This window comes from Phalangium opilio, unplaced genomic scaffold (assembly GCF_054372755.1).
Source record: "Phalangium opilio isolate 3A_F unplaced genomic scaffold, DU_Popi_V2 ptg000079l_1, whole genome shotgun sequence".
Lineage (NCBI taxonomy): Eukaryota > Metazoa > Arthropoda > Arachnida > Opiliones > Phalangiidae > Phalangium > Phalangium opilio.
Genome location: NW_028324187.1, coordinates 2,942,622 through 2,961,706, shown reverse-complemented (window position 1 = coordinate 2,961,706; position 19,085 = coordinate 2,942,622). Strand labels below are relative to the sequence as shown.

Here is a 19,085-nt window from a genome sequence, read left to right as displayed (position 1 = left end):
ACTTTGTAGAAAAAATTAAATGCACGTTTACGATGAATTTGAAAGAAGAATAAGAAATAGAAAATAGTTCCGCAATCATTTATAATATTGGAAGGATTTTATAAACAAGAACATAAATAACAAAGTTTATAATTTATATTTTCTAGTAATTTAAATAATTGTCTCCGGAATATGAAACGAAAATATCGAATAACAAACGGTAATATTTCGGTAATAATTTATTATATACACAATATTATACACAAGATAATAATTTAAATTATTATTATTTAAATTTAAATTAATTTCCACGATTTTAGCCGTTTTATAATATTTGTTACTTACTGTACCTTTCTAAACCTTGACCGGAAACATAGCACTTTGAGCCTTCTTCAGAAGGTGGTGAAAATACATATCCTGGGTCACAAAATGGCACCCATAGCTCGTCGTGAAAGTACCCGTTCGAGAAGTAGTCCGACGGAGGGGTTTGTGCTGGTATGGCTTGAGCCTCGAAATACTCCAACCTCTTAAAAAGATACTGGACAATCTGTAAGATAGAAGACAATTGATTTAGAACATGTTACGGTTGTTTTCGTATTAAGACTACGTCAGATTCGTTTAGTTACCTTTGGTTCGTCGTCGGCGATATTCGTAGTCTCGTAAGGATCTTGACTCAAATCAAATAGACAGTACTTATCGGATTCCGTACATTCCTTCTTAGGGTCAATCGTAACATTAATGGTCATTGTCAGGGGTTTGCAATATAGTAAGTCTTGAGGACAATCGTTCATAAATAATTTGGGACGATTCGAATACAAGGTATTCATGACTTCATCGGTTAGACGCGTTTCGGATGGCCAACAATTCGAATTATTTGGTGCCAAATTCGATGGAGGCTGCTGGGTACGATTACCGACGAACCCCGTTTCGGCTTGAATGCTGTAATTTGTGACCAACTTATAATTCTTCCATCGAATTCCGGCGAATTCGGAAAAGGTGTCGTAGAGTAGAAGAATTTCCTCTCGCGGAGAATCACTTCCGGTTGACAGGGCGGACCAAAGATTCATTCCATCGACGGTCGGGTCAAGATCAGATACATCCCCACCTGTAAAGTTGATATTACTTTCTATTCATGAGTGGTATTTTTTATTAATTACCCGCAACACTGTATAAGGTCGGTAGCCAATCAGTGATGTGCATTAAGCCATTATAAACATTTCTGGGCTTTTCAATCAAGGGGCTCCATATGAAAGAGTTGACCTTAACACCACCCTCAAAAACAGAACCCTTATCGCCGAAGTACGGGTAGTTTGAGCCACCATTTGAATATATTCCATTTTCGAGCGGTGCTCCGTTGTCCGAAGATACAACTATGACAGAATTTTCGAGCATACCAGCTTCGAACAAGGCGGAGATCATTTTACCGACGCAAATATCCACGGCCAATAAGGACCCTAGAAGTTAAGAAACAACTATAAGACGTTCCCTATATCGTTGGTCACAATCACAGTACCTGCCATGTTCCTTCGTTCCCTGCTATTGATGTGTGAGAAGTACTTTGTGTATTTATATGGGGCTTTCATGGCCATTTCGTCGTTTCCACGATGCACACTGTGTTGAGCCATGTACATAAATAGTGGCTATAAGACGAAAAAGTTTAGTAAGTCATTCATGTGTATAAGTTCTTATAAATGCATATAGAAATAACAGAGTTAGGTGACTTGTGATTCATTTTGCCGTAAAAAATCAAATTTTGCGTCACTATGAATGCTTTTGTCTACCCCCATCGGGAGCAATGCCTCACTGACTGTTATATCTGCGGTTGGTGCTTATAGCGACTCACATCTGATTGATCATGATTTTTGATAATGTCCATGAACTCTTCACAATAGACATCAGCTAGAAATTGCATTTCATGACCATATTCAACCTCCATATTGCGTCTGAAGTCGTATCCGTCGACTATGACGCTTTAGTTCAAAAATTACCAATAAGTTTCAGTTTCTATAGAACATTCAATAGTTGAGATAAAACTTACTTGTTGGGGTATACTAAAGATGTCGTATAGTCCTTCGTTAAGTTCGCAAATTCACTCGGTTTAAGGGAGTTGATACTATTATGGGTGAAATGATCGGAATTACCGTTCCAAAACCCATAATGCGAATCAAACCCTCTATAAGTCGGCGTGAATTCTTTATGGCAGAAGCCAAGATGCCACTGTCATAAAAAGGAAACCATCAGCTTCATGCTTCTAAGGTTAGAGTTGAGTCAATGTCCCTCACCTTTCCAATCATCCTGCTAACGTACCCAAGGTTTTTCATGTATTGAGGCATTATAGTAAAATTCAACGGTAATCCTGATGGTTGGGCGGGCTTTATAACTCCATGTTGTAGACCAGTACGATGGACATACGAACCGGTCAGTAGGGAAGTTCTCGAAGGGGTACATAAAGGTGCTACGTAATAATTATTCAAAAAAACGCCTTCACTGGCTAAACGGTTCATGTTAGGGGTATGAATATCTTTTCTTTCGCACAAGTCCATATCATATATGCCCTGTCAAGAGAGACCGTGTTTTTAGTATCAGTCATACAATAGTAATTCGGTGGTTAAACTTATTTTCTACAGTAGTCAGTAGATATTATAGTTAATGAATATCTTACCCAATCATCAACGAGAATGAAGAATATGTTTGGTTTATCAGTTTTCCTGTGCCTAAATCGTTTATGTCCTCTCTGTTTAAAGCGTCTTGAAGTACTTGTCCAGAATAGACAAAATACTACAATCAAAATTAAAGCTAAGTGCCTCATGGTTTCTCGCACGACTACAATACTGAATTTCACGGCATATATAGATAACTCAATGCCCGATAATATCGTCCTTAAAACTCAGAAAAAAATATAAAAATGTCAAAGAACTTCGGATAAACACTAGATATTGCGCTGATGTCGATTTGTGTATCGAGTAGTGAAGCGAGTGATAGGTTTTATAGGCAACCAAAAAGCGCGGAATCATTATGTTCCGTTTCCTCCAAACTATTTAAATGGTTTGCATTTGATTAAATTTATAACTAAAGGTTTTCCATTACTTAATGTTGTTGCTAAATTAATATTATTTTTGGATGCGTTAAGTCCGGGGTTACTCTACAGTCAGCAAATATTATTGTTTGTCAAGACCACGAAATAAATATACCTATTTAGTCATATGAAAAAGTATATTAATTCATGGTTATAAAAAATACCTTCAAAATTATTAAAATTTGCCTCTTTTTGCCAATATTTAAAATTGTTTTCCAGTGGTATGCAAGTTTTTCTGGAGAAGTGGTATTTTGGAACATTGTCGTGCACAATAATTACCGTCAATACACTTAAGTATCTATTAACATACTTAAGCATAGTGAATTATAGGTTTTGTTTAATTAATTGGTTTTAATTCAAAGTATTGAAAGTCAAATCGTTTATTCAAGATCAAACGAAACTTACAGTATTTAATAAGCTAGTTAATTAAATATAATATACATAGCACGTATAAATTACTCTCCTAAGCCTTGACTAGAAATATTGCACATTGATTATTCTTCAGAAGGTGACGAAAATTCATATTCAGGGTCATAAAATGGAACCCAAAGGTCGTCGTGAAAATACGGATTGTCGTTCTAATCGAATGGAAAGTTTTGAGCTGGTATGGCTTGAGCCTCCTAATACTTTAACCTCTTTAGAGATGCTCGACAAATTGTAATTGTTGTCGTCGTATTAAGACTAAAACCCGTTTAGTTACCTTTGGTTCTTCTTCGACTATATTCGTAGTCTCATACGAGTCTTGATTCAAATTGAACAGACTGTACTTGTCCGATTCCATACATTCCTTGTTTGACTTTACCAACTCCCGGAGAATCAGTTCCGGTTTAAAAAGCGGGCCAAATATTTATGCCATCGATGTCTGGGCCCAGGCCATTGTTAAATTAAAGTCACCTTTGAACCTTTGATTACTGAAAGCTATTGTTTATAATAAACCGACGACACTGAAAAAGGTTGGCGGGCAATCAGTGACGTGCATTAAGCCATTCCAAGTATTTATGGGCTTCTCAATCAAGGGATCCATCCCTATAAATTAATAATTAGTCGACAAAATGAAATGCACGTTTACGCTGAATTTGAATGGAGAATAAGAAACAGAAAATAGTTCCGCAATCATTTATAATATTGGAAGTATTTTAGAAACAAGAACATAAATAACAAAGTTTATAAATTATTTTCTAGTAATTTAATTGTCTCATAATATGAAATGAAAATTGCGAAAAAAACGTTTAATTCCATAATAATTTATTATATGATATGAATTGTATAAAATTATATAAAAAAGTACATTAACGACACAAGATAATAATGCAAATTATTATGTTATTATTTAAATTTAAATTAATTTCCTCGATTTTAACCTTTTTATACATCCTTAGTATTTATTGTACCCTTCTAAACCTTGGCCGGAAACATAACACTTTGAGCCTTCTTCAGAAGGAGGCGAAAATACATATCCAGGGTCACAAAATGGCACCCATAGCTCGTCGTGAAAGTACCCGTTCGAGAAGTAGTCCGACGGAGGGGTTTGTGCTGGTATGGCTTGAGCCTCGAAATATTCTAATCTCTTTAAAAGATACTGGACAATCTATAATATAGAAGACAATTGTTTTAGAACAAGCTACGATTGTTTTCGTATTAAGATACATTACTTTTGGTTCGTCGTCGGCGATATTCGTAGTCTCGTAAGGATCTTGACTCAAATCAAATAGACAGTACTTGTCGGATTCCGTACATTCCTTCTTAGGGTCAATCGTCACATTAATGGTCCTTGTTAGTGGTTTACAATACTGTGAATCTTGAGGATAATTGTTCATATTTAAGGCGGGACGATTCGAATATAACTTATTCATGACCTCATCGGTTAGACGCGTTTCAGGTGGCCAACAATATGAATCATTTGGCGCCAAATTCGATGAAGGCTGCTGTGTACGATTACCGACGAGCCCCGTTTTGGCTTGAATACTGTAATTTGTGACCAATTTATAATTTTTCCATCGAATTCCAGCGAAGTCGGAAAAGGTGTCGTAGAGTAAAAGAATTTCCTCTCGCGGAGAATCACTTCCGGTTGACAGGGCGGGCCAAAGATTCATTCCATCGACGGTCGGGTCTAGATCAGATACATCCCCACCTGTAAAGTTGATATTACTTTCTATTCATGAGTGGTATTTTTTATTAATTACCCGCAACACTGTATAAGGTCGGTAGCCAATCAGTGATGTGAATTAAGCCATTATAAACACTTCTGGGCTTCTCAATCAAGGGACTCCATATGAAGGAGTTGACCTTAACACCACCCTCAAAAACGGAACCCTTATCGCCGAAGTACGGGTAGTTTGAGCCACCATTTGAAAATATTCCATTTTCGAGCGGTGCTCCGTTGTCCGAGGATACAATTATGATAGAATTCTCTAGCATACCAGCTTCGAACAAGGCGGAGACCATTTTACCCACGCAAATATCCACGGCCAATAAGGACCCTATAAGTTAAGATGTAACTATAAGACGGCCCGGCCCCTACATCGTTGATGACAATCGCAGTACCTGCCATGTTCCTTCTTTCCCTGCTATTGATGTGTGAGAAGTACTTTGTGTAATTATATGGGGCTTTCATCGCCATTTCATCGTTCCCACGATGTACACTGTGTTGAGCCATGTACATAAATAGTGGCTATAAGACAATTACGTTTAGTAAGTTATTCATGTGTACTAAGTTCTTGTAAATGCATATGGAAATAACAGAGCTATAAAGTAAGGCGATCTAGGTGATTTGTTGTACATTTTGCCTCACGGAGAAACGAAAGTAGGGCCCTGATTGGTTAAGCAAAACAGACTATCAGTTTTCGCATCACAAGGGAAGCTTTCGTCTACCCATATGCCTCACTGACTGTTATTTATGACGTTTGTTCTTATACCGACTCACATCTGACTGATCATGATTTTCGATAATGTCCATGAACTCTTCGCAATAAACATCGGCCAGAAATTGCATTTCATGACCATATTCAACCTCCATATCGCGTCTGAAGTCGTATCCGTCGACTATGACGCTTTAGTTCAAAAATAACCATTACACTTAGTATAGAACATTCTATAGGTGAAATACAACTTACTTGTTGGGGTTTACGATAGATGTCCTATAGTCTTTTGTTAAGTTGGCAAATTCACTCGGTTTACGGGCAATAATACTATTATGCGTGAAATGATCGGAATTACCATTCCAGAACCCATAGTGGGAATCAAACCCTCTATAAGTCGGCGTGAATTCTTTATGGCAGAAGCCAAGATGCCACTGTCATAAAATGGAAACCATCAGCTTCACACTTCTCAGTTTAGAGCTGAGGCAATGTCTCTCAAGACATTTTCAGACCATAATACTTCTTGACTCAACTAGACGATTAGTAGAAGTTGGATGAACTGAGTTCCTTGATCCTACTTGTGCCTCATCTAGTTGCGTCAACGTATTACCTCGTATCAAAGAGGTTTTAATCTCACCTTTCCAATCATCCTGCTCACGTACCCCAGGTTTTTCAAGTACTCGGGCATTAAAGTAAAATTTAACGGCAATCCTGATGGCTGGGATGGAATTATAACGCCATGTTGTAGACCAGTACGATGGACATAGGAACCGGTCAGAAGTGAAGTTCTCGAAGGGGTACATAAAGGTGCTACGTAATAATTATTCAAAAAAACACCTTCACGGGCTAAACGGTTCATGTTAGGGGTATGAATGTCTTTTCTTTCGCACAAGTCCATTTCATATATACCCTGTCAAGAGAGAACGTGTGTTTTTGTATCAGTCATTACAAAAGTTAATCAGTTGGCAAACGTATTTTCTTCAGTGCATGGTAAAATGAATTAATGTCTTACCCAGTCATCAACGAGAATGAAGAATATGTTTGGTTTACCAGTTTTCTTGTGCCTAAATCGTTTATGTCCTTTCTGTTTGAATCGTCTTGAAGTACTTGCCCAGAATAGACAAAATACTACAATCAGAATTAAAGCTAAATTCCTCATGGCTTTTCACACAACTAAAATACCAAATTTAATAGCATATATAGATAACTCAATGCCCGATAATATAGTCCTTAAAACTCAGAAAAAAATATAAAAATGTCAGAGCACTTCGTATAAACACTAGATATTGCGCTGATGTCGATTTGTGTATCGAGTAGTGAAGCGAGTGATTGGTTTTATAGGCAACTAAAAATGCGGGATCATTATGTTGGGTTTCCTTCAAACTATTTAAATGGTTTGCATTTTATTAAATTTATAACTAAATTTTATCCATTTTTATGTAGTTGTTAAATTATTATTCTTTTTGGGTCCGAAGTAGGGGTTACTCTACAGTCAGCAAATATTAATGTTTGTCAGGACCACGAAATAAATATTTCTATTTAGTCATATGAAAAAGTAAATTAATTCATGGTTATATAAAATATCTTCAAAATTTTTTAAATTTACCCCTTTTTGTCAATATTTAAAATTGTTTATGCAATAAATTCTGGAGAAGTGGTATTTTTGGGACTTCGTCGTACATAATAATTGCCCTCAATAGTATCTATAAACACACAAACAATAACCCTTATTAACAAGCACATGTTTTGTTTTTAATTATGAATGTAAGATTTATTTGTTTTAATTCCATAGTTTTTATTAAATATTGAATGTCAAGTGGTTCGTTCAAGATCAAACGAAACATACAATACTTCTTAAGCTAGGTAATAAGGTCTAATCTATTTAGTACATGTAAATTACACTTCTTAGCCTTGGCCAGAAATATAGCACATTGATTCTTGTTCAGAAGGGGTCGAAAATACATATTCAGGATCATAAAATGGTACCCATAGATCGCCGTGAAAATACGGATTGGCGTTGTAATCGAATGGATAGTTTTGAGCTGGTATGGCTTGAGCCTCGTAATACTTTAACCTCTTTAGCAGTTGCTCAACAATCTATAAGATAAATTGAAATTGTTGTCGTCGTATTTATACCACAACCGTTAAGTTACTTTTGGCTCTTCGTCGGCGATATTCGTAGTCTCATAAGGGTCTTGCTCCAAATTGAAAAGACAGTACTTGTCCGATTCCATGCATTCCTTCTTAGAGTCCATCGTCACGTTAATAGTCATTGTCAGTGGTTTACAATATTGTAAATCTTGGGGAGCGTTGTTTGTAAATAAGTCGGGACGTTTCAAGTACAACAAATTCATCACGTTATCAGTTAGACGTGTTTCGTGTGGCCAGCAATATGTATCATTTGGCGCCAAATTCAATATAGGCTGGGTACGACTACCCACGTTATCATATTTGACTTGGATACTGTAATTTGTGACCAGTTTGTAATTTTGCCATCGGATACCGGCAAAATCAAAAACGGCGTCGTAGTGAAGTAGAATTTCCTCTCGTGGAGAATCAGTTCCAGTTGATAGAGCGGGCCAAAGGTTAAATCCATCGATGTCCGCTCCCAGGTCACTGATATCTCCACCTGTAAAAATTTAAGTCACCTTCGATTTCTGGATGGTATTGGTTTTAAATTACCGGCAACGCTGTATAGGGTCGGTAGCCAATCAGTTATGTGCATTAAACCATTCCAAATATTTCTGGGCTTCTCAATCAAGGGACTCCAAATGAAAGAATTGACCTTAACGCCACCCTCCAAAACGGAACCCTTATTTCCGAAGTATGGGTAGTTTGAACCACCATTTGAAAACAATCTTGATTCAGTCGGTGCTCCGTTGTCCGAGGATACAATGATTATAGAGTTCTCCAGCATCCCAGCTTCGAACAAGGCGGCGACCATTTTACCCAAGCAAATGTCCACGGCCATTAGGGACCCTATAAGTCAAGATATAACAATAATAATGCTAAAAGCGTTTCTTACATTCTTGATGACAATACCTGCCATGTTCCTTCTTTCCATGCCTTTGATGTGTGAAAAGTAATGTGTGTAGTTATAAGGTGACTTCATCTCAGTTAACTCATTCCCACGGTGTACGCTGTGTTGGGCCATGTACATAAATAAGGGCTATAAGACGTGAAAGTTGTATAAGTCGTTCATAGATAATTATTTTATCGACATACATTTGATTGATCATGATTTTCGATAATGTCCATCATCTCTTGGCAGTAGACATCGGCCAGGAATTGATTTGCATGACCAGTTTCAATATCCATGTCGCGTCTAAAGTCGTATCCGTCAAGTAAGACGCTAGAATTGGTTGATAACAGAAAGTTATAGACTTTGTAAGGAACATTCGATAAGTAAAATACATCTTACTCATTGGGGTATTCAGGAGATCTCGTGTAGTCTTTTGTTAAGTTAGCCATTTCATTCGGTTTAAATACAGACATACTATTATGGGTGAAATGATCGGAGTTGCCATTCCAGAACCCAAAGTGCGAATCAAACCCTCTATATGTAGGCGTGAATTCCTTATGGTAGAAGCCAAGATGCCACTGTCACGGTTCAAAACCATAAGCGTCATACTTCACAGCTAGTTGTGTCAAAATGTTGCCTGGTCTGAAAGAGGCTTTAATCTCACCTTTCCAATCATCCTGCTCACGTACCCTAGGTTGTTCATGTGTTCAGGCATTGTAGTAAAATTTAACGGTAAACCAGATGGCTGGGCGTGACGTATGACGGTATGTTGTAGACCAGTACGATGAACGTATGAACCAGTCATTAGGGAAGCTCTTGAAGGGGTACATAAAGGTGTTACGTAATAATTATTCAAGAAAACACCCTCACGAGCTAAGCGGTTCATGTTAGGGGTATGAATATCTTTTCTTTCGCACAAGTCCATATCATATATGCCCTGTCAAGAGAGACCGTGTTTTTTGTTTTCTAATTAGTCATTTAAAAAATAAATCAGTGACAAGCTTAACTTACCCAATCGTCAATCAAAATGAAGAATATGTTTGGTTTATCAGTTTCTCCGGGCCAAAATTGTTTGGGTTTAAACTTTTGCGAGGAAGTTGCCCAGAATAGACAAAATATTACAACCGAGATAAAAACTAAAGACCTCATCTTTCTCTGACCACTACAGTATCAAATTCAACTGTATATATGTCTCCGATAATATGGTCCTTATGAATCGAAAATATTTTAGACAGTATACTCGGGTTATCTTTAGATTCGGAACTGGTGTCTATTTGGATATCTAGTATTTATAGACACCAAAAAAAGCGCGGGATCATTACGATAAGTGAAAGTTACGGTTTCCAATAAGATTGCATTTCTGACCAAATATGATACATCATATAATCTTGATATTACGGTATCATTCGTTTTGGGGCGAATTTTAGTTTTATTGTACAGTCAGCAAATACTATTGTTTGTCAATTAAGTGTTCGAAATTGACATATTTATATAACGCCGTGAAAGAAGTATGTATGGAAATTCACGGTTACACGAAAAAACTTAAACAATATCAAAATATTTATGTTATTGTTAACCTTTGATAGGAGTTAATTTAATACTTTGATTGTTCTTTTGTAATTTTCTATTTTTATTATATTTATTTACAGGTCAATACAGTTAAACCCGGATCGAGTCCTTGACATTGACATAATTTACAATAATGAAACGTGCGATTTTCAAACTTATGGAAGCTTTGAAGTCTATTATTTTTAAATTAAGTCTTCGAAATTGTTTCATGATGGCGCTAGTAGTTCTAGAACAAGTGTATGGTAAGCAATTTTATCGATATAAGCAAAAACGGATTTATGGGATCCCCATAAATCCGTTTTTGATATAAGGGGATGGTCAGCTAAGTCTTGTTCTAAACTGAAGTTAGGGTCAACACCAATTAGTAATATTTAAATTTTGTCTTAATCCCTTATTCAAAACTGAAGTTAGATCTATTTTAATCATCATATATTTTTTCTAAATCACCCTTGAATATTAAATGATAATTATGGTATTCATTTCCTCAAAACATAGTTTTCAGACAAGGAGAACTGATACCATTTTCATCAGGAGGCGAAACAATTTGGTACTGCACTTTGTCAGCCAAGTAGCCTGTACTCCTGTTGTAAATGGTATCAATACTCCTAGTCTGAAAACTATGTATATAATACACTTCCCACGTAACTTTCCAGTTTTAACTCCTTAAACATTAGAATGCTAACATAGTTGAAGTTTCGAGTACAGAATCCTCAAGTATCTTACCGAGGCTTTTGTTGAAATGTAAAAGCAACTCGAAATAGATGAGACTCATCCCGTGTTGTTATCTCTGAAATTGAAACCAAGTTTGTTTCTTATTTAAAGTACTTGTAATTCTAGAAAGGGTTTCACTCTCAGTTGACATTCTACCATGTCTAAATTGAGTTCTTGAAGCCAGCTTTAATCTCTCTATATATATGCCAGTAAATATTGTCACTTCATTCAATTGTCTCTATAGATGGTCTAGATTGGGAAATTTCACTGTAGTCTAACCATACCCCTATGTAAAAGTATGGGGTTGCTGTAGTGTCGGTATTGTCCATGCTAGACAAATTGAAGCCATTGTTTCGCTATCTTCGTATATAAGATCCTCATCCAAACCGCAACCGAACAGAGACATGCACAACCCACTGTGATCATTTCCGTAATTCGATTCGGGTTACAGATCAGAGTACGCGATGGTTTTTGTTTGTGTCAACACGACCCATACTTATGGATAATATGATTGGCTTATGGTCTAACTTAACTAAATATTCAATAGTAGTGTCACTTGAGGTTAAAGACCAATATTTCACTTTGAAATTGAATAATTTATTCAATTTATTGAGTTACTTTGTTGAAACAACGCAACTTTTCTAATTAAGCAGGGCTTTCATTCAAATGAAGTGTTGATATCCTTTTAAAATCAGAAGTATAGTCAACCCGCAAGCCAGAAGCGAAACTAACTAATTGTTAGTGGTTGTTTTCTTATATCTTGAACCCATGCAGTTACTTAAATATGACTTGTAATTAAGTGGTACTTTCTTTCACCGCTAATCTTATGTTTCATTGCACAAAAAGCTCTGAAAATCCTAGAAAATAACTAAAGATTATGAAATAAGAAAAATTTATAAAGGTTGAGTGAAGAATGTTCTTCTTATTGTAGTCGAATCATCTCTTCGTGGATTTCGTTTGGGTGATGAGCTAGTTAGTTACCTTTGATTACATTTCACACTTACTTTAACCACGAAGCCCTGAGATACATCTTATTTTGTTAATATAACGAAGAGCTAGTAACTTGACCAACGGAAGTACCTTCTAGTCCTAAAAACTAGGTACTGTACTAGCTGAGAACTCTACTCTAGGGTTTCATCTGAAGTGGGAAAGTAAGTTTTTCCAGAGAAAAAGAGTGTTTTCATTCTGCTATAGAGATAATTGAGGTGATTATCTTTTCTCCTTTCTTTTATCTTTATCTCCTTCGTCAAAGGGGTACAAGACGGAAGAGTTTTGCCAGAACAAAATGATGACTTTTTTGTGCCCTTTCTATTTTGCTATAGGCCGTTTATATCAAAAAAGGGTGTAAGCTTTGGATTACCTTGTTATTTTTGAAAGCGGTAGCCTGGCTTAAAGCGCTCTTGAATTTTTCTCGGAAAAGGTCTGTAATTTGGCCTCTCACGCGTTTAGTTTGTCTTTTCCTGATGGGATGAAGGAAAGAAAATGTTTTTGTCTTTAATTACGGACACTGGAAGTTTAATTAAAGTTAAAGTACTTTTAGGGCAAGCCTCTCATCCCTTTTTGTTTTTGATATATTTTTCTAGTTTAAGACTAATATACTGTCGATCTAAAAATCCTCGTCTGGAAAGTTTGGACAATGATTAAGAGTAGGCTTACTTTGTACAGAATCTAATTTTATTTTTGCTATTAAGCTTGGTTAGGCCCGGTAATCCTTTTATCACCGTGTCTATTTTAGACATTACAAGACCACTATACATTTTAATTAAAAAATCCAATTAGAATTGGTCTTAAATATCTAGCGCAATTAGGTCACGAAATATTATTAGATTATTTTTAATTTTCTCTACTGTGGAAGCTATCGACGGTGAAGGATCTAGTTTACCAAGGTAAAAGCAAAAGAATCCTTCACTGGTTATAGCTAGAGTATCTTTAGACTCTAGCTTTCAATAGGCCAAAAAGGTTTTAGTGTCTCCGACTCATTCGCGAACCTCCCAAGAAATAGATGTTTGACGTCATTTTGGCCTACTGAGTACTGACGCTACCTCGGTCTATAGATACACTAGTTAAAGCTAGACGCAGGACAAGTGTAGGCGGGTGGGAAGTAAATGAGATGTTTTCCCCTCCGATAGAGGCGCTTCGCTGGGACACGAGATTATTCTAGACTATTACAGCGGTTTTCTTTTTCAGTAGGCCAAATTTTACGTCACGGGTTTCAAAGTTCATTTTTTTTAATAGGAAAATTTCTTTTTCGCTTTTGAAGTCTGACTCATCGGCCATGGCTGATTTTTTTCTTCGGCAACGTGTAAGATTTTGTTAAGCCTTAGCCTGGAGGAATGGCTTATGAGGACATGAACACATCTTTTGGAGTCATCGTTTTAAATGGTATGATAACTAATATTTAATAGTTATTTAATTATTTCTCATATAACTAGAATAAATTTATCTATTACAAATCATGATCTAAACTACCTTTACCTCTTTAAAAGATATTTTGTTCAACGGTCATTATGACCCAACGTCAGCTGTACACTTAGTACCACCGATTGTAAACTAGAACTGAATTTTGTGATCAAATTATCAAGCAATGTATTCGATGTACGTTAATCCAATTAACCAGTTGACCAACTTGGACGTCAACGAATTTGTTTCGTGTACAACTATGATCATGCGATTTGCGTCACATTTAAAGAACTTCTCAAACCGACAAATACACCACTAGAACGTCTTAATGTAAGTGAATATTTGAATATTGTTTAAAACACGATAGTTAGTATAAGACCGTATTAGATGAGTGGTATAAATATATGTAAATACTACAGTAAACGTACCAGTTGACGTTACGAACCCCTACTCTTCAGTCCGAGCACCCAAGTCTAATCCTCTTAAATATAAAGCGGTATTACGCTCTAGTGACTACCCAAAACAAATCCTTAAATATGTACTCCTCATATTATAAATGCATTTTTGCTAAGCTTTCAACGAATTCGCATTGTAGTTTTATACCAGACTATTTCCGTCGAAGAATTATAACTCCCTGCCCTAATCCAGCAACGATATCCTTAATTCTCTTTCGCTTTTACCCTACCATGACGTTCCCTATCTGTCACGTCCCACCCCTAGAAAGAAATTACACGGATCTGATTTAATTAAATCAGGTGGTATAATAGGCTTTGAAAACGATTGCTAGCTAGGACTTTACTCGCGCTGAGGTATGAGGAATAGATGGGGAAAACCTTGCGCCGTTTCTTAATCACCTTCAGCCAAGCGAACGCGAATCGAGCCCTGGAACGTCGCGAGGCAAGTACCTTGAATATGCATTTTTCGATACTTATACCCCATCCCTTTTGTAAAATATTAATCTTGGCGAAGAATATACAATGGGAACAATGCAAGATATATATATACGAACGTGTTGTTTTAAAAATCGATTCCCCGGAATGAAAACTTGTGGTGCGTTGGGTTGGGTTTGGTTGGGTCTCTTGGGGAATTTGGTGGCGGGCATGCGATTTGGTTAGATTTCAGGTGAAGTGACACGATTGAACTGAAGGTTGCTAAAACCTTGGAATACCTGAGAAGGTAGCTTTCAATGTTTTCATACTTTTACCGACAATAATTTGGGGCAGTTCAATTCAGCTTTTGAACGTTCTCATGTCTTACACCGATTATCGATGTCTTAAGTTTCTCTGATGTAGTTTTGCAATTGTGATTGTTGGGGACACCTTCTTTTGCACTTCCGTTTTAATTTAACTTTGATATTGGAATGTACAACATTTGGTTCCCCCCTAAAATTATAGGCGCTATGTAAAAACATCGCGTTATTGAAGATCTCACTATAGGGATGAGAAAAATGGAAAAGGGACGGTGTAAGCTCTACTGATGGTTTATTAAAAATTGACTTAAGCATAGGCCCTGCATTGATGCTCATGGTACCATAACTCTATAATGCGTAAGTACTGGTCTGCCTTAATGGCTTATAGTAAAAAGACTGCAGCGTCATCTACATTTGAAGCTTCATACTATAAACTGAACCAGAGTTTAGGCATGGCCTACTGTGATTTCGTTCGAGTAGGGTTACAGTTTTTCTATGGTTACTGTTTCCAACATATCCGCGTCGTGGAGATGTCCCACAACCCTTGTATAAAAACGGATAGTGTTTGCAGGAATTTGCTTTCGACCCATAAACTTATGGAGAGTATCATGGTCTTATGATACTACAATACCCTTTTTAATTTTTGAAAGAAAATCTCCCACTATTCTTTCACCATCCGTCCGTGATAGCGGTTAGGCTTAGCAGGATGGGTGTAGTAATTCTAATACACCGTAATTTCCAAGTTGGCGTTAAAGGTATTAGTGCCCGCGTGAATGGTACCCTGGAACCGAGTAGCTATTTACCGTCCGCTGAGTGATTCATGTATCCCCCGTGACTGGTCCTCTCCGCTCATTTGTTTCCAACGCCAGTTAATTGGGTTTTCTTTGCACTAGCTTATTAGAAAGGATTGTAATGGGTTGGGGGGAGGATTTTGGCGCGTTTCTCTAAACTTCTAAAGCGAACGGGGTCTTAAAGACCTAATCGCCATGGTACCGTGGACTGCTGTTACTGAGGGAGAGTTGAGGCGTTACTTCAGCCTCGGGCTAGTGAAAAATTGTAAGCCATTTCGAATGCGAGGATTTGTTTTTAGCGAGCAATCTACCCCTTTCTTACTTACTCACACCCTAACCCTACCTTTGTACTTAATTCATTCCATACCACTAAGCCTATATATGTAGAAATATTTCAAGCGTTATGGTCCTGGACGTTGTTATGTAAAAATGTAAGGGTTTTGTCGTTTTGGACTCCGCAGGGTGAGGAAGGTGTTGGGTTTATATATACGGCCACCAAATTTGGTTTTTGGAAATAGTCAAGGGAAATGCTAATTGAAGCGAAACTGAATTATCGAAGGGTGAAATTGAAGTGTGTTTTGGTTTATCTATTGAATAGTGAACTTGAACTTGAAATGAAGGTTGCGTATTGATTGGATAATGACTGGTTGAAATTATAATATTTGATTACAAGGTTTATGATGTTGCAGAATTAAGGATGAAATGTTGTTTATAATTTTTACTATATAATATTATTTTTTTTTTTTGCTGATACATTGTCGTCAAATCTGGTGGACTTTTGTTGATTTTTAATTGTCTCAGAGTAACTTGCTAGTGAGGTCGTTTAAATGAACAGTTTTTACTCTGGATGAAAAGCCTTCGTAACTTCGACTGTTGGCATTGTTAAGCTTAATTTTTGTTGGTAGGCCAATACCATTGGCTTTAATTTATACTGACATATGAGATAGTTATGTAATTTTTCTAAGAACAACATTTCAATTTTAAGCGAGGTCGTAATTTGCTAGGAATACTGAATAGGGGCTTAGATTGGAATGAAACCCGAGAACAACAGTTAATAACTTATAAAAGGATGTTTAGATGTTTTAAGAACTCCACTTACTTACGAAACGTGAGTCTTGTTAAAATAAGAATCCATTTGGCAGCCATATACTTTCGTTGAGATCTTTACAATTAACCTTATAGCATTTTGACGGAACCTCTTTTGATTTTTCCAAGATATTCCCCGTAGATTCGGAAGGTTATAGGGCCATTTGACCCGGCTCATTAGAAAAGTCTACGTATCGTTTGTACCCATAAGTCTAAACCCTTTCGCGAGTTCTCTCTCGAACGATCTTTGCACGCATGACGTACCTTAAAAATGCAAACTGAAACCTCTTTTGTTCTTTGGTCATCGACGCGAGCGCTTTACTTGATACGATTGAGGAAAAGGGGGGAGGGGGGAACGACTAACCTCGAAGATATTCCATTCTCGAGCTACTCCTTCTAGTTAATTAGCCGCGTCCGTATCATTTCAGATAGAGAGTCTCAAGACCGAGGCTTAAGATAGATAAGAATGTTGCGAAGCTAACGGAAGAAAAAAATTCGATATTCTGTAGTTTTATTCCGGGTTAGTGTTTGTTGTGCGGGATATATTTAAACTTCACACATGTTAAGCTTGAAATTACTTAAGTTAATTTGACCCATAATTAAGTTAATTGTTAAATAATTTCCCAATCATGCGCGTCTGGAAGGATGCTGTATGTTCAGCTCCCTTCCGTCAACAGTAGCGAATCGTGTTCGTTCTACTGCGTACGCCATGTTGTTGCGTTAGACTCTAGACACACTAGAGTTAGATGATCACTCATTGGCTGGTTTTGTAATTTTATATTGAGGGCATAAATCATCTCTATAAGTTGATTTCAAAGAAAAAGCTGTTGAAATCGGCAGAAATTTATATTTGTGCAGTCAGTTTTAGTATCTCCTTCGGTACTTGAGATTGACATTTTCATTTCAAGTTTTCAACCATCTGATCTATGCAATCCTAGCTACTTGTGTCCCTCTTTAAAAGGCAAACTTGGCGCTCAGGCTCGGGATGAGAGCCATAGTATTCGCTGGTGAATAGAATCTACTATCTTCCATAGCTCGTAGAACCCCCGGCTCTTTATTCTAGTCGCTCGTAGCGGCTGAGTAACTGAACGGTCGCCATGCACGACGTTAAAGCTAACGATTCGCTGGATTTGGATAATCTGCTTAAAGCGGACGTAAGCCATCCAGGGGAAACCGCAACTTAATTACGAGCAATCCCGACGGCCAGAACTGGCTCCGTGAACACAGTGCCCTTTCCCCCGTCGCATCCATGAACCCCATGGTCTCCCACTCATATCCTGAATTCTCCTCTTCTAGCCTTTTCTCTCAGGAATATAAGGGAACTCCCTCTATTGAGCTAAAGACGCGCAGTGCTCTGCCGTTGTATTCCGTCTTGAGTCTCGAGGCCTTTTAGTGGGCAACCATGCTACGCTTCTGCGTGTAATCCCCATAGACTATTTTGACGTAAAACTTGCATATGCTAATACCAACCTAAGCCTTGAACTTGCTTCAAATTTTAAGGCATCTTAATACAACAAATAGTGAAAAGAAGAGATGGCTCGTGATGTCAACTGAATTGGTGGGTCTCTCTCAGACCGGATGGAGATATTTGTCTTTTGTTCTTGACCAAGAACGTGCGCGGTTTCGATGTTTTATTTCAACCCTAGTTTGCCATTCATTCAAAACTTGCAGCCAACTTTATCTGATATGGAGCGAATTTCACAAAAGTTAAATCAGATATCTCATGTTACATTTAGAGACCACAGGAAGATATCCTAAATTTCCCATAAGTCTTTGCAAACCTGGTAGTTTCCGAAATTTTAATATAAAGTACCCTATAATTCCATGGAGTAACGGTATTTCTTTATTTTATAAAACACCTGGTAAGGCGTACTTTGAATTACGAATTTCTATCAAAGGCTATCGGTGACTTTATTGACCAGTAACTACGTGAGATTTACTATATCCTCATATAAAATACTTCAAAAGGCAAGACATACCGATAAGTTAGAAACTTTGCGACATTGAAATCTTTAAATAAATTAGAAGGGTTTGAATCTATCTACGGAATTGAGATTGTAAGGTAAGGGGTTCGAAACATCGGACAAGTCACCAATTATTTCAGTTCTGGTAAGATTCTGCGCATTTCATTTAGACAACTGTCTCACTCCTTCGTCGTCTTGTTAGGAAATTGATAGGGAACGCTACTTTGAGTTTCGCTTGTGTAGCGATTGAGACGAGAAATTAAACACGTACCGAAGACCATGAACGTCACTCAAGATCGTAATTAGATTCGTATAAATTTAGCAATGCAGCATGGAAGCCTTACGTATCAATTCAGCCTTTCTCTCCGTACAATAAGTATAGATTCCAGTGATATTTCTTAGATATCTTGGTATTGGGAATACTAGAGGCATATTCCCCA

At 37.1% G+C, this 19,085-nt stretch overlaps 3 protein-coding genes and 1 long non-coding RNA gene across 8 annotated transcripts; 1 reads left to right on the top strand and 3 right to left on the bottom strand.

Moving 5' to 3' along the window:
• Nucleotides 1-202: 202 nt before the first annotated feature.
• Nucleotides 203-2,909, bottom strand: LOC149654197 (arylsulfatase B-like). The gene is made up of 8 exons (XM_089845625.1): nucleotides 2,642-2,909; nucleotides 2,262-2,534; nucleotides 2,018-2,196; nucleotides 1,823-1,949; nucleotides 1,493-1,619; nucleotides 1,137-1,433; nucleotides 606-1,084; nucleotides 203-526 (listed from the first exon to the last, which is right to left on the bottom strand). The coding sequence occupies exons 1-8, from the start codon at nucleotides 2,786-2,788 to the stop codon at nucleotides 317-319; spliced, it is 1,839 nt and encodes a 612-aa protein (XP_089701751.1). The 5' UTR covers nucleotides 2,789-2,909; the 3' UTR covers nucleotides 203-316.
• On the top strand, nucleotides 2,865-14,287 carry LOC149654195 (uncharacterized). Of its 2 annotated transcripts, XR_016370536.1 has the most exons (6): nucleotides 2,865-3,024; nucleotides 3,110-3,190; nucleotides 3,275-3,349; nucleotides 10,585-10,746; nucleotides 13,451-13,597; nucleotides 13,702-14,287. It is a non-coding gene; the product is annotated as an uncharacterized LOC149654195 (long non-coding RNA). The 2 variants fall into 2 exon arrangements; XR_016370535.1 differs by having other exon boundaries at nucleotides 2,872-3,190.
• On the bottom strand, nucleotides 4,280-7,252 carry LOC149654196 (arylsulfatase B-like). Of its 2 annotated transcripts, none has more exons than XM_089845624.1 (8): nucleotides 6,926-7,252; nucleotides 6,551-6,823; nucleotides 6,169-6,347; nucleotides 5,979-6,105; nucleotides 5,600-5,726; nucleotides 5,239-5,535; nucleotides 4,708-5,165; nucleotides 4,280-4,643 (listed from the first exon to the last, which is right to left on the bottom strand). In XM_089845624.1, exons 1-8 carry the CDS (start codon nucleotides 7,070-7,072, stop codon nucleotides 4,431-4,433), a joined length of 1,821 nt encoding a protein of 606 aa, XP_089701750.1. In that variant the 5' UTR covers nucleotides 7,073-7,252; the 3' UTR covers nucleotides 4,280-4,430. The 2 variants fall into 2 exon arrangements, with proteins under 2 accessions (XP_089701750.1, XP_089701749.1); XM_089845623.1 differs by having other exon boundaries at nucleotides 4,708-5,186; nucleotides 6,926-7,249.
• LOC149654194 (arylsulfatase I-like) lies at nucleotides 7,685-17,312 on the bottom strand. Of its 3 annotated transcripts, XM_089845627.1 has the most exons (11): nucleotides 16,946-17,312; nucleotides 16,695-16,868; nucleotides 11,228-11,291; nucleotides 9,947-10,730; nucleotides 9,600-9,872; nucleotides 9,335-9,513; nucleotides 9,139-9,265; nucleotides 8,956-9,082; nucleotides 8,596-8,892; nucleotides 8,067-8,542; nucleotides 7,685-8,010 (listed from the first exon to the last, which is right to left on the bottom strand). In XM_089845627.1, exons 4-11 carry the CDS (start codon nucleotides 10,082-10,084, stop codon nucleotides 7,819-7,821), a joined length of 1,809 nt encoding a protein of 602 aa, XP_089701753.1. In that variant the 5' UTR covers nucleotides 10,085-10,730; nucleotides 11,228-11,291; nucleotides 16,695-16,868; nucleotides 16,946-17,312; the 3' UTR covers nucleotides 7,685-7,818. The 3 variants fall into 3 exon arrangements, with proteins under 3 accessions (XP_089701753.1, XP_089701752.1, XP_089701754.1); XM_089845626.1 differs by having other exon boundaries at nucleotides 16,695-17,312; XM_089845628.1 differs by lacking the exons at nucleotides 16,695-16,868; nucleotides 16,946-17,312 and having other exon boundaries at nucleotides 11,228-11,401.
• Between the last annotated feature and the right edge of the window lie 1,773 nt (nucleotides 17,313-19,085).

Excerpts from the sequence above, each read along its gene's own strand:
- LOC149654197 (XM_089845625.1), bottom strand. The coding sequence starts at position 2,788 with ATGAGGCACTTAGCTTTAATTTTGATTGTAGTATTTTGTCTATTCTGG. Across the intron at positions 2,197-2,261 it reads TTAGCAGGATGATTGGAAAG|TGGCATCTTGGCTTCTGCCA; the intron begins GTGAGGGACATT and ends TTTTTATGACAG. Across the intron at positions 527-605 it reads TCGCCGACGACGAACCAAAG|ATTGTCCAGTATCTTTTTAA; the intron begins GTAACTAAACGA and ends TCTATCTTACAG.
- LOC149654196 (XM_089845623.1), bottom strand. The coding sequence starts at position 7,072 with ATGAGGAATTTAGCTTTAATTCTGATTGTAGTATTTTGTCTATTCTGG. Across the intron at positions 5,536-5,599 it reads GGAAAGAAGGAACATGGCAG|GGTCCTTATTGGCCGTGGAT; the intron begins GTACTGCGATTG and ends CTTAACTTATAG. Across the intron at positions 5,187-5,238 it reads GACCTTATACAGTGTTGCGG|GTGGGGATGTATCTGATCTA; the intron begins GTAATTAATAAA and ends TCAACTTTACAG.
- LOC149654194 (XM_089845626.1), bottom strand. The coding sequence starts at position 10,084 with ATGAGGTCTTTAGTTTTTATCTCGGTTGTAATATTTTGTCTATTCTGG. Across the intron at positions 9,083-9,138 it reads AAAATCATGATCAATCAAAT|CCCTTATTTATGTACATGGC; the intron begins GTATGTCGATAA and ends CACGTCTTATAG. Across the intron at positions 8,011-8,066 it reads TCGCCGACGAAGAGCCAAAA|ATTGTTGAGCAACTGCTAAA; the intron begins GTAACTTAACGG and ends TTTATCTTATAG.